Below are 13,177 nucleotides of genomic sequence, written 5' to 3' on the forward strand. Positions count from 1 at the left end.
CGTTGCCAGTCGTACTTCCAACATACTTCGAGGTATCTTTAAATCCTCGAAGTCAAGCCTTGATAGACTTCGCAGTCAAACAAAGTTCTTCGACGCGCCAGAATCTACCAAAGCACGGAGAGAGCCGCTTGCTCTCATCGAGTTCACATTCAGGATGACAAGGTCAGGCTTGTCATCTTGGTTCTTGCAGTGAGAATGAACCTCACTGGGGGCTGCAGTCCTCAGTGTCGCGTGTCCAAGGTCGACACGCGGAACTGCATTACCAGTAGGGCGCCCCGCGCCTACTGGCGTCCAGCGTTTTTTGTTTGGTTGCGACGGTGCCCGGCACCGCCGCGATAGCCACCCTGCTGGTGCACGGGGGCCGTGCACTCCCGAGCAAAGTGACCGATTCTACCACAACGGTAGCATCGCACATTGTTTCCCTGCGACTGCTGGGGTCCAACAGTTGCAGCACACGAGAGGTCCATGGGTAATGGGCCTCCCGTCCTCACTACCGGGCGTGGCTGTGGCCTCGGCGCATGTGCATGCAGCTTAGCCTGCCGCAGGCTAAACTCCTCCTGCATTGCAAGAGTAATTGCAGCTTCGAGAGTACTCGGGTACTCACGGAAGAGATAGGTCTTCACAGGCCCATCTCTCAGCCCCTTCATGAACGTGACGACCTTGGTCGCCTCGTCGATCGGATTGGTCACGATGTTCGAGACCAAGTACCGTGCTCTCTGAGCGTAAGCATGGACATCATGCTTGCCCTGCTGCAGGTCGAGGAACCCCGCCCTCGACCGGAACTGGTTTTGCGGTGGCTCAAACGCTTGTCTGAGCTCTTCCTTGAAACCCTCGTACATGCTAAAGCACGTAGGATCCGAGAGTCGGCGTCCATACGCCCAACTTCTTGCACGTCCGCCAAGACATGACATGGCGAACGTGACCTTCGACAACGGGTCGACGATGCGTCGAGCCGCAATGGCAGTGTCGAGTTCGACAAGCCAACGGAGAAGAGGCCCGCCCTCTCTTCCAACGAAATTGCTCACGCTGAGCTTCAGCGATTGCGCGCGCGGTGTCGTCGGGGACGACACCGTGGTAGACGAAGCAGCATCTCGCTGCTCCCTCATGATGAATCCCAGAGCAACACCATGTTGCTCTGTCGGCGTTAGCGTACGCAGCATCGTAGCTACAGCCGCCTCACCAATGACTGTTGACAGTCGTTGGAGAGCTTCCCACTCTGGGTCCGACAGGTGGGGACAGTCAGCGCGTGCAACGTGAGTTGCAGGCGTAGTGGAGCTTTCCATGGACACCTCCGTATCGATGGGAAGGTTCTCAGCTCCGCGTTCGTGCGGTGACGTACGAACTCAGGTAGTCGGTCGTTGGACGGACTACGAAGTGCTACCAGGTGCAATGGGCCTACTTTGGCTCACTACTTTAGCTTACACGTGTGCGCGTGTATGTGAGGAAGCGTAGCTTAGTTTAAATTAGAGTTAATTATACTCGGGCCTCCGAGTATAGATTAATCTAAATAAACGATCCAAATAATGTTTTTGGGTTAAAATGAGAACTGCTATTTTTGTTTTATGTTTCTGACTTCCTCTAAATGTAATATTCTAAGATAGGAATCTGCCAAAGGCTGGTTGGAAGAATTCCAATGCTATGCATGTCGCTCATTGGCTAAGAGATGCTGCTCTCAGCCAATAGGAATCCTAAGTCTCTATGGACCACCCGTCGTGGTGGTCGTAAATGTATGTAGCCTTTGGTGTGTCTACACCAAGGTCGAGAAAGTCTTTCGAACCTCTAACAGACGTCGTATCTGTTAGAGTTACAAGTGACTGTAGCCACTTGTGCGTGTAACCCTGTTACATGCGGCCATTGTCTTGCCTCGCTCGTTCAGAAAAGGGCGATTGCTCAGCGCCTGGCGAAGAAGTGCGAGGTCCTCCTCCGCGGAGAAATTGCGCCGCTTCGGGCCCATCGTTGTTAGCTGGCTGATCTCGTTGTGAGGACAGTTTTCTCCAAAGCCACCAATTCTGTAACTCTAATTCTCTACCGAGGGCTGGTGGAGCCCGTTTTTTGTTGCTTTGTGCGGGAATGGGAATAGAATCCCTGCTGCGAAATATCTCTAATAGAGATATTTCGCAGCTTGACAGCTTGAACTGGCAAATTCTTGGGCAGATGCTGTGGCTGCGAAGCAAGCGCAGGAGATGGCCGTGGCTAATAAGAAAAGAAATTAAAAAAAAGGTTTATACCAAAATTCTCCTATCCCAGCCTTCGCGGAGCCCTATTATCAGATGTGCATGTTTGCGGCCGCGCTCCACAGGAGCGCGGCCGCAAACAATACGTACAGAGCGAGTGGTTAAAAAGTGAGTGAACTCCACTATACCCGTTCCATCATTAAACACGCCTGTACGTTAAAACTCATCCAACGTTTTTTATGGGTTTTGAAGGCATCAATTTGAAAAAATAATTATAATATTCCGTTTTTGTTATTATGTGTGAGAATAATGTACAATACTTCGAACTATTGAAAATGTAGCTCCAAGAATAATTGCAAAAAGAATCAATACCATTATGGAACTTAATTTTGAGTCGGTTACTTTTGAATTTAGATTCGGTCACTTTAAATTTTAAATGCCTGATCGGTTACTTATGTCTTAGAGAGGCTCCTTGACTACCGGAGCGAGGCGGAGGTCTGTAAGGGGCGGCGCGTAGGCCGGAGGAGTTGCACTGCAATGTAGGTTCTATCTTTAGATGCGAACAGGATGCACACCGGAGCGTAACAGAGGTCGTGCGCTCCGCAGTCCACATAAGTTACATCATCTCGACTGACTCAGCCATGTGTGCGGGAGTTGGCGACGGAAAAGATGCTTCTAAAGGAGAATCCGGTGGCCCACTCATCGCTAATGGCGTGCTAGTCGGAATCGTGAGCTCTGGTGCTGAAAACTGTGGTGAGATGCCTGGACTGTACACCCGCGTCGCCGGTGGCTACGACTTCATCCACGACATCCTGGACGGCGGCTCCAGCGACAATGTCACCGTGCTGCTTACCCCGGAAGACGACGCAGAGTCTTCTGGAGTAGCTGAATAGCAACAGCAACCGAACATGTGCCACGGTAGGAGTGCTTAAAGCAATGAAGTGTAGTGTGGTGGTTCGTCCCTCCCCTGAGGAACACGAGCACGATCTGCGAAACAGCGTCCAGGTCGTGATCGACTTGACGGAGTAGCTGGTGTGGCACACCGAGCAGCAGTTGGTGACGAAGAGTGTGGGGACGGCGGCTAGTGGTGACGGAAGCGAGCCAGTGGGCTACCGTTACGTGCGACAGGAGGTAGCAGTTGAAGTTGACGGCTGCGGAAGATTGCAAGGCGAGGTGACCTGCGAACAGGACAGAGAACTAGTATGCAGAGAGGAGAGGTGACGCTGGAGAGCGAGCGTGAGGCCAGGAGGCCACGAGGAAGGAGATGAGGGCCCGAGAGGGAGAGGTCCAAGTAGGCTAGAAGGCGCCGAGTGGATAGGATAGGGTTGATGGACGGGGGTTAGAAGTAAGTGAGGGCAACGAACTGCGGTGTGGCAGCTCGACCCTCAGTTGTGATTTGTTGCTGGATAGTGACGAGCCAAGACTTGTAATACACTCAGTTGCGCCGAAACGCGGGTTCCTGTGACCTAGTACCAGGGAAGTGTCTTGCGACCAGGGAAGTGTCGGCTAGATACGGGAGTAAGTGGCATAAGGTAAGCGATAGTGGCGGGCGGTGCACAGATGAGGGCGATGTATTGAGTAGGGTGGCGGGACCACGGAGAGAAGCCGTGGGGGAGCGCGAGGCGCACTGCTGGCAGCACCTTGGCCGTGAAGGACAGCGCTTTCGAGTGCTTGGGCGTGCCCGAGTGCCGTGACGAAGATGCTGTTCGACCTGTTTGCATGTCCGGTAGGGGTCGCCTGTGGCTTGCCGGAGCCCAGGTCAATTGTATTTCCCCTCCCAGCTGTCCCTATCTCCGACACGCCTGGTGAAGGGGCCAGTATCTGTCTGGTTGATCATCGTACTGCCTCGTACCTGCTGGCAGTCTTGACTTGACGGAAACTGGAGGCGGCGGCGGACACGGTGGCGCTGGTACTGGACGCGCATCGACCCCACCACCGACACTGGGAGCAGCGAGAATGAGAGCGGCGGCGGCATCCATCGTCGTCCGTGAGAAGGCGAAAGAACTGAAGTTGACGAAATTCAAGGGGCTTGACGACACGATGCCCGTGAGCATGTGGCTCAAGACGGTGCGTCAGGAGGTGCGTCGGCAGGCGGTCACCATGGGCGTCGAGTGGAACGAGAATCAGCTACACCACGAGGTCGCTCCGCACTTGGAGGGCGAGGCGAAGCGCTGGTTCGCGACCGTGATGGAGTCGGTGCAGCCGGAAGAAGAGAGCATCAACACGCTGGCAGCGATGCTACGCGCGAAGTACATGACGCAGCGGTCAGGCCCCGAGGTGGTCGACTTGCTGAACGCGCGTCGGCAGATGAGAGGAGAGCGACTCGTTGACTACGCGCAGGCGCTGCGCGAGATCGCCGAGCGTGGCGAGATCGGCGACGACTGGCAGGCCAGCGCGTTCTTGAAAGGCATGAGCAGCACGAAGGGGCGGCGCACGTGCGCGGACACCGGCCGAAGGCGCTGGACGAAGCGCTGAGTGTGGCGATTCCCCAGGTCGGAGACTACGGCGAAGGGTACGGGATCAGACTGGACGAGGCGATGGCCTCGTGGGACGCACGCGAGGCCACGAGTGGGCGCGGGCCCTTGGCGGCGGCGAAGGCACGTGGCGGAAGAGAGTAGTCGGCAGTTGGCGGCAACACGTGGAATGTGGTCTCGGGGTACGGACCCGGCTGGGGCGCCGCTCCGAAGCCACCACGGTACGATACTGAGGGAAGACCGGTGGATACCGGTAAAGACAGTGAGGGTGAGTGGTGGAAGGCCATCCCACCTGGTTTTCAACTGGTACCGGCCGGTACTTCAAGTGGTACCACTGGCGGGTCAAAATTTCAAACCAATGGCAGGCAGACGCGCGTTGGGAGCGGTAAGTGGCCAGCGAGCGACCAGAACACGAAGAAACCGGCTAAGACCTTTAAGGTCGAGAGTAAGTACGGAGGAGGAGCGCATGGATCGGGTAGCGGCCCGAGCAATCCGGCGCTGGCTACTCGAGAAAGACGACTGCGCAACCATGAGCGCTACATGACAAGCAGGGCGCCACAGCGAGCGTTCGTACCGAGAGAGGGCACAGAGCGCTATTACTGCGGCTTCACGAGGCACTTCGCGCGCAACTTCACGCTGAAGCAAGCCACCTTGGGGGCGCGATGGTGGCGTCTTAGAAGGCAGAGAACGACGAGAACGGGTCGGGAAACGGTCCGCGAGCATAAGATCCCCGGTCTTACCGCTCGCAAGACCTGATCCGGGTAAGAAGTTGGCAGCAGGACGAGGGCGGGCCAACGGGCAGCAGCAACAGCTCCCGCGTGGCGCTGCGAGGACGAGTGCAACGGCGATCAGAAGCCGGAGCAGCGGAGTGAAGAAAGTGGCGGCCGGAGCGGCGAGGAAGCAAGTCCGGCACGGCGTGGTTGAGACTGGGGATGGCGGTGTGCTGCATGCGCGGTATGCTGCTGGTGGACAAGCGGCTCTGCAGTCTGGGGATGGCGCGACACATACAGTGCCCGTGGCCGTCACAGCGGCGGATAATAAAGAGTTGACGAGCACGGGTGCGGAGCCGCGTGTGGTGACGGAGACGAAGCACGTGCGGTTTGCGGTGACCGAGGACAGCGCTCAGGAAGAGTTCGTCAGCGAGGAGAAGACGCCGATGACGAAGACGGCCAAGGACAAGGTCGAGAAGGTCGTGGACGTGGGCGACGTCGGCGACACGGGCGCAGACAACAAGAAGCGCGCCGTAGTCGATTTGGCGTGCGCGAGCGTCAGAAAGTCGAAGGAGGAGCTGGAGGCTGCGGTGTCCAAGCAGCTGGACGATTGGCTGGAGCAGTTCGGCGCGGACGGCACGGCGGTCGATGTGGCGAACACCGACAACACGGTGACGAACGGCAAGGGGGGGGTGACGACGGCTCGCCCGAGTCGGTGCAGAAGGTGATGACGGCGGAAGTGTGGCGACAAGACGTTGTCAAGGCCAAGGTGCTGCGTGTGAAGGCGGCTGAAGTGATGCAGAGAGCTGTGCGTGCCGACGAGGAGGCACGGCACCTGCAGAAGCGACAGAAGCGGAAGGAGCGAGAGCGCGTGTGGCGTGAGCGACGTGCTGCACGTGGGCAACTCGACGGTGGGAAAGCAGGTGACGGCGCGAAAACTGTGGTGGTGGTGGGCGATGTGAAGGCCCGCAGGAAGCAGCCCGTACTCCAGTTCGTGGCAATGGCAACGGACACCGAGGTGACGGCGAAGAGCGACGAGCTCGTCCGCGTGTCGAGGACCAGACAGAGGTATGATAAGTTGGCGCGCAAGGCGAAGGCGCGTGAGGACCGGAAGCTGCGCGAGTGGCTAGCGACGCAGTCGTACCCGGACGAGACGTACATGGCGTTCGTGGACACGAAGCGACGGCGCGGCAAGGGCGGGCCACGACTGTTGAGTATCGAAGAGGCGACGGCGATCGGATTCACGCCGCCGAAGGCAACGACGGTGGTGACGAGAGTGGCACGGCGAAGGATGCCGAAGAGAAGCTACCAGTACGAGAGTGGCAGCGTCTACGCGTCCCCGAGTGTCGTGTGGACGGAGGACGGTGCGAGACCAGCACGAGTTGGACGACTACGAGCTGTGCAGGCCCTGGCGGTGGACTCACTACCAACGGCCAAGGTCGAGGTTGGAGACGAGTGGCGGGACATCAAGTTGGACACCGGCGCGCACTTCTGCGTGGCTGGCGAGTCGTGGAAGGAGTACACCGAGCGGCTCGGCACGCTGCCACCCGTAGACTTCGTCGAAGGGTTCACGGGTGCAGTGGCCAAGGTCGAAGGAGTGTGGCGGTTCAGATTCAGGAAGCAGTACGGGCAGAGCATGTTGGTGGACGCGCTGGTGGTCGAAGGCGCGGCCGAGGAGTTCTTGCTCGGCGAGGATTGGATGCTGACGAACGGAGTCAAGATCGACTTCACGTCCTGTGAGATGAAATGTTATGACGGAAACGACAAGAAGGTCGTGCCGTTCAGCTGCACGGCGGAGAGCGAGAGCGAGGAGAGAGCAGTAAAGGTCCGTCTGGTGCGGAAGGAGCGAGTGCAGACGCGAACGTGTCGTCGTGTGGAGCTGGCAGTGGCACCTGAGGGCACTGTGGGTTTGTTCACGCCCGCCCTCGGTATAGAGCCGCACCTGTTGCTAGCACCCACATTGACAACAATTCGTAATGACAAAGGGGTCGTTCCGATCATGAACTTGATAGGGCGTACCTCGAAGTTACCGTCTCGCGAGAAGCTGGGAACTTGGGCTCCGATAACTGAAGACACGCAGATCATGGAAGAGACCGGAGAGTTCGACAGAGAGAGCGTGAAGCAGTGGCTGCAGGAGAACGCACCTCTGAGCAATGAAGACGAGCTGAAAGTTGGAGACATGGACAACGAGGACAGGGAGTTGTTGTTGCGGATGTTAAGACACTACCCTACTCTACTGGAGCCACGTGAGGGGTGTCCACCTCAGACTACGTTGGGTGTGAGTCACGAGATTCATACTGGGAGTGAGCCACCGATCAAAGTGCGGTCACGACGGCACTCGCACTCGGAACAGGTGGTCATTGACGAACGGACGGACAAGGTGTTGGCAGACGGAGCGATCGAGGAGGCCAATGGGGCCTGGGGTTTTACTGTCGTGTTAGTGCGCAAGAAGGACGGCTCGGTCATATTTTGTATCGATTATCGCCTCCTAAATGCTATCACTAAGAAGGACGTGTACCCTTTACCTCGAATCGACGACACATTGGACAATTTGGATGGAGCGAGGCGCTTCACCAGCCTCGACTTGCACCACGCGGGGTACTGGCAGGTGCCTGTTGCAGAGAAGGATCGTGATAAGACCGGGTTCATCACAAGGAAGGGGTTGTTCCGGTTCGTCAGGATGCCGTTCGGGTTAGCGAACGCACCTGGCACATTTCAACGGATGATGGACGCTGTATTACGGGGGCTTACGTGGCAGAGCTGTCTAGTCTACCTAGACGATGTCATTGTGTTCTCGAGAGGCAGTGTAGTGCAGCATGTAGTGCAGCTGGCAGCGGTGATGGAGCGGTTGGCGAGGGTAGGCTTGTCGTTGAAGGCGAGCAAGTGCTCGTTTGCATCGGAGAAGTTGAATTATCTTGGACACGAGTCGGACGGCGCTGGAGTGCGCCCGATGCCGAGTTTGGTCGAGAGCGTGAAGAACTTCCCCACCCCCACTGATGCGACGGAGGTGAAGAGGTTCACATGGCCGGATACAACAGGGTTCGTGCCGGAGTTCGCTGCGAGGGCGGCTCCGATGACTAAGTTGTTACGGAAGGGAGTGGTCTGGCGCTAGGGAGAGTCTCAGCAGGCTGCTTTCGAGTGTTTGAAGAAGGCGTTGATGGAGAGGCCGCTGTTGGCTTATACTGACTTTACGAAGCCGTTCAGATTGGTGACGGATGCGTCACAGGTGGGGCTCGGTGCCACTCTTACCCAGGACAGGAGCAAGGCGAGCAGCCGACTGCCTATGCATCAGAATCAACTCGCCTGCTGTGGCAAAGTACTGCATAACGGAGTTAGAATGCGCAGCAGTGGTGTGGGCTGTAAAAATTTTCAGACCGTACCTCTATGGACGAAAGTTCGTGTTGATGACGGATCATTCAGCCTTGAAGTGGCTGATGACGTCGAAGGAGTTGACAGGGCGGTTGCACCGCTGGGCTTTACAGTTCCAGGAGTACGATTTCGAAGTAGTGTATCGCCCGGGCGCTGGCAACGTCGTGGCGAACACGTTGTCCAGGGCACCGGCGCGAGTCGTGACAGCTGCTGGACGAGGAGAAGTCGAGCAACGAGACGAAGGACGAGAAGCAGCAGGCAGTGACGACCAGCTGACGAACCAGATGATCAAGGACGAACAAGCACGGGATCGCACCGTGCCGAACTTGGTACAGAAGGGCAAGTACCGCGACAGAGAGATCGTGGTCGAGGACGGAGTGGTGCACATCGTGGAGTGTGACGGCAGCAAGCGGGTGGTGCTCCCCACCGCTCTGTGGGCAAGTGCTCTTCATGAGATCCATGATTCGATCTACGCGTGTCATCTGAAGACACTGCAGACGTATGCACGTGTTGCTAGGAGTTACTGGTGGCCGAATATGCAGGTGCATGTCCGCCGGTGGGTGCAGGCGTGCAGAGATTGCGGCACGCGGAAGGCGAAGGCCAAAGAAGTGATTCCACCGTTGAGGAGTCAGGGCGTTGGTTGCCCAGGTGATAGGTGGGCTCTAGATGTTGCGGGGCCTTTGCCGGTGACGGCAGGCGAGAATCGATACGTGGTGGCGGACGCGATCAGGTACACGGTGGCGGCAGCAGTTCCACGCCACACGGCGCCGGACATCGCGAAGTTCATCATGGAGAAGTTGGTCCTGGTGTTCGGACCGATGCGTGAGTTGGTGTTGGACGGAGCGCCGAAGTTGAGCGGCAAAGTTGGTGGAGCGATCCCACCGGAGCTGGAAGGACATGGTGTCCATCTTTGTGGCGGAAGCGCAGAACGACTGGGACAGATGGCTCCCCTGCGCGGTGTATGCATACAATGGGGCACGACACACGGCGACGGGCTTCAGCCCGAACGAGTTGATGATGGGTAGGCAGCTGAGGACGCCGAACGAGCTCTTGCGCACGGCGGGCGTGACGCAGGTCGGCGAGTTTGCAGCTTACCATCGCGCACTGGTGCAGCAGATGGCACGGTGTGCAGCGGCAGCGAAGGCGGCACTGGCGAAGGACCAGCTGCAGCGAGCAAAGTATTACAATAGATGGCAGAGGACGACAACGGAGTTCGGCGTCGGAGATTTGGTGTGGGTGCTCGGACCACCACGTGGTAAGGGCATTACCAAGCTTGCACACCAGTGGGTCGGCCCAGCACGTATCGTAGAGGACGCAGGCTTTGACAATTGGCGCGTGGTGCGCGAGGACACGGGTGAGCACCTCGTGGTGCATTGTAGTTTTTTGGTGACGAGTCGGTGTCCAAGCGACTCGCTCGGACACGTGGCGGATCGGATCCTGAGGGAGCTGGCCGAGGCCGAGGATAGCGCAGCGACGGAAATGAGATCAGGCGGCGGAGATGGCGCCCAGAGCAGGCAGCACGACGGTAGTGGCATGCGGATGCAGGACGTGGCTGGCGACAACGGCCAGACGGAGATTCAGTCGGCGGGCGTCGGAACGGAGACACAGGCGGAGACCAGTGAGCAACGGCAGAGTGCTGGAAGTGCAGCAGCCCCAGTGATGAGTCAGCGTACCGCTGGGTCAGAACCAACGGCGACGGGTCAGAGAGTTGACGCGGGGTCGGCGCCAGCAACGGCTCCGGCGGGGGCTCGAACTCCAGGAATAGCAGGGCGAGATGCTGCTGAGGCAGCAAGGCCAGCGGCGAGGAGGGAAGCAGTGGCAGACGCAGTGGATTCGCCACAAAAGAAGCGGCGTCGGAAGAGGAAGGTGTCGGTGGACGAAGAGATCAAGCGTGGCGATGAGCAGACCGTAGCACCCATGGCGCGGTATCCAGCCCCTAGCGATAGCAAGACCGGCTCGGAGGCGGCAACTCCGAGTGGCGCTGCTCTAGTTACGGCCATCCACAGCCTCCCAGTCGACCAATACCGGCGGAAACCCTCGGAACGGCCTCCATGTCTCCCTCCTGTCGGCTACTGACCGCTATCGTAGGTTTTAAGTACAGCTCTTTTTGCGTCACGGTCCTCCACCGCGTAGCCGCCTATTGAGGTCACGGCGACCACAGTTCGGAGCTTTGGCGGCGTCTGTTGTACGCGTGCACTCACAGAATCAAGCTCCGCAAGCGTGTCCGCGTCGGATTCCAAATGGCCGTTTGCACTGTGTGCGATTCCTATCGTAGGTTTTCAAATACAGCTCTTTTTGCGTCACGGTCCTCCACCGCGTAGCCGCCTATTGAGGTCACGGCGACCACAGTTCGGATCTTTGGCGGCGTCTGTTGTACGCGTGCACTCACAGAATCAAGCTCCGCAAGCGTGTCCGCGTCGGATTCCAAATGGCCGTTTGCACTGTGTGCAATTCCTATCGTAGGTTTTCAAATACAGCTCTTTTTGCGTCACGGTCCTCCACCGCGTAGCCGCCTATTGAGGTCACGGCGACCACAGTTCGGAGCTTTGGCGGCGTCTGTTGTACGCGTGCACTCACAGAACCAAGCTCCGCAAGCGTGTCCGCGTCGGATTCCAAATGGCCGTTTGCACTGTGTGCGGTTCCTATCGTAGGTTTTCAATACAGCTCTTTTTGCGTCACGGTCCTCCACCGCGTAGCCGCCTATTGAGGTCACGGCGACCACAGTTCGGATCTTTGGCGGCGTCTGTTGTACGCGTGCACTCACAGAATCAAGCTCCGCAAGCGTGTCCGCGTCGGATTCCAAATGGCCGTTTGCACTGTGTGCGATTCCTATCGTAGGTTTTCAAATACAGCTCTTTTTGCGTCACGGTCCTCCACCGCGTAGCCGCCTATTGAGGTCACGGCGACCACAGTTCGGAGCTTTGGCGGCGTCTGTTGTACGCGTGCACTCACAGAATCAAGCTCCGCAAGCGTGTCCGCGTCGGATTCCAAATGGCCGTTTGCACTGTGTGCGATTCCTATCGTAGGTTTTCAAATACAGCTCTTTTTGCGTCACGGTCCTCCACCGCGTAGCCGCCTATTGAGGTCACGGCGACCACAGTTCGGAGCTTTGGCGGCGTCTGTTGTACGCGTGCACTCACAGAAGCAAGCTCCGCAAGCGTGTCCGCGTCGGATTCCAAATGGCCGTTTGCACTGTGTGCGATTCCTATCGTAGGTTTTCAAATACAGCTCTTTTTGCGTCACGGTCCTCCACCGCGTAGCCGCCTATTGAGGTCACGGCGACCACAGTTCGGATCTTTGGCGGCGTCTGTTGTACGCGTGCACTCACAGAATCAAGCTCCGCAAGCGTGTCCGCGTCGGATTCCAAATGGCCGTTTGCACGGTGTGCGATTCCTATCGTAGGTTTTCAAATACAGCTCTTTTTGCGTCACGGTCCTCCACCGCGTAGCCGCCTATTGAGGTCACGGCGACCACAGTTCGGATCTTTGGCGGCGTCTGTTGTACGCGTGCACTCACAGAATCAAGCTCCGCAAGCGTGTCCGCGTCGGATTCCAAATGGCCGTTTGCACTGTGTGCGATTCCTATCGTAGGTTTTCAAATACAGCTCTTTTTGCGTCACGGTCCTCCACCGCGTAGCCGCCTATTGAGGTCACGGCGACCACAGTTCGGAGCTTTGGCGGCGTCTGTTGTACGCGTGCACTCACAGAATCAAGCTCCGCAAGCGTGTCCGCGTCGGATTCCAAATGGCCGTTTGCACGGTGTGCGATTCCTATCGTAGGTTTTCAAATACAGCTCTTTTTGCGTCACGGTCCTCCACCGCGTAGCCGCCTATTGAGGTCACGGCGACCACAGTTCGGATCTTTGGCGGCGTCTGTTGTACGCGTGCACTCACAGAACCAAGCTCCGCAAGCGTGTCCGCGTCGGATTCCAAATGGCCGTTTGCACTGTGTGCGATTCCTATCGTAGGTTTTCAAATACAGCTCTTTTTGCGTCACGGTCCTCCACCGCGTAGCCGCCTATTGAGGTCACGGCGACCACAGTTCGGATCTTTGGCGGCGTCTGTTGTACGCGTGCACTCACAGAATCAAGCTCCGCAAGCGTGTCCGCGTCGGATTCCAAATGGCCGTTTGCACTGTGTGCGATTCCTATCGTAGGTTTTCAAATACAGCTCTTTTTGCGTCACGGTCCTCCACCGCGTAGCCGCCTATTGAGGTCACGGCGACCACAGTTCGGATCTTTGGCGGCGTCTGCTGTACGCGTGCACTCACAGAACCAAGCTCCGCAAGCGTGTCCGCGTCGGATTCCAAATGGCCGTTTGCACGGTGTGCGATTCCTATCGTAGGTTTTCAAATACAGCTCTTTTTGCGTCACGGTCCTCCACCGCGTAGCCGCCTATTGAGGTCACGGCGACCACAGTTCGGAGCTTTGGCGGCGTCTGTTGTACGCGTGC

The 13,177-nt window shown here is 57.7% G+C and overlaps 4 protein-coding genes across 4 annotated transcripts; all 4 read left to right on the forward strand.

Annotated features, from left to right (window-relative positions):
• Window positions 1-2,803: 2,803 nt before the first annotated feature.
• PHYSODRAFT_260570 (serine protease trypsin-like protein) lies at window positions 2,804-2,956 on the forward strand (the record flags this gene model as incomplete). Its single annotated transcript, XM_009536640.1, has 1 exon — window positions 2,804-2,956. A coding segment is annotated over one exon (153 nt), but the record flags the coding sequence as incomplete, so codon positions are not given.
• Window positions 2,957-4,130: 1,174 nt separating this feature from the next.
• PHYSODRAFT_260596 (hypothetical protein) lies at window positions 4,131-4,649 on the forward strand (the record flags this gene model as incomplete). Its single annotated transcript, XM_009536641.1, has 1 exon — window positions 4,131-4,649. The coding sequence occupies one exon, from the start codon at window positions 4,131-4,133 to the stop codon at window positions 4,647-4,649; it is 519 nt and encodes a 172-aa protein (XP_009534936.1).
• Window positions 4,650-6,154: 1,505 nt separating this feature from the next.
• PHYSODRAFT_521494 (hypothetical protein) lies at window positions 6,155-7,012 on the forward strand (the record flags this gene model as incomplete). Its single annotated transcript, XM_009536642.1, has 2 exons — window positions 6,155-6,567; window positions 6,661-7,012. Coding segments are annotated over 2 exons (765 nt in total), but the record flags the coding sequence as incomplete, so codon positions are not given.
• A 2,732-nt stretch (window positions 7,013-9,744) lies between these two features.
• On the forward strand, window positions 9,745-10,203 carry PHYSODRAFT_372996 (hypothetical protein; the record flags this gene model as incomplete). The annotated part of the gene is made up of 1 exon (XM_009536643.1): window positions 9,745-10,203. A coding segment is annotated over one exon (459 nt), but the record flags the coding sequence as incomplete, so codon positions are not given.
• Window positions 10,204-13,177: the final 2,974 nt, after the last annotated feature.

This window comes from Phytophthora sojae (assembly GCF_000149755.1).
Source record: "Phytophthora sojae unplaced genomic scaffold PHYSOscaffold_9, whole genome shotgun sequence".
Lineage (NCBI taxonomy): Eukaryota > Oomycota > Peronosporomycetes > Peronosporales > Peronosporaceae > Phytophthora > Phytophthora sojae.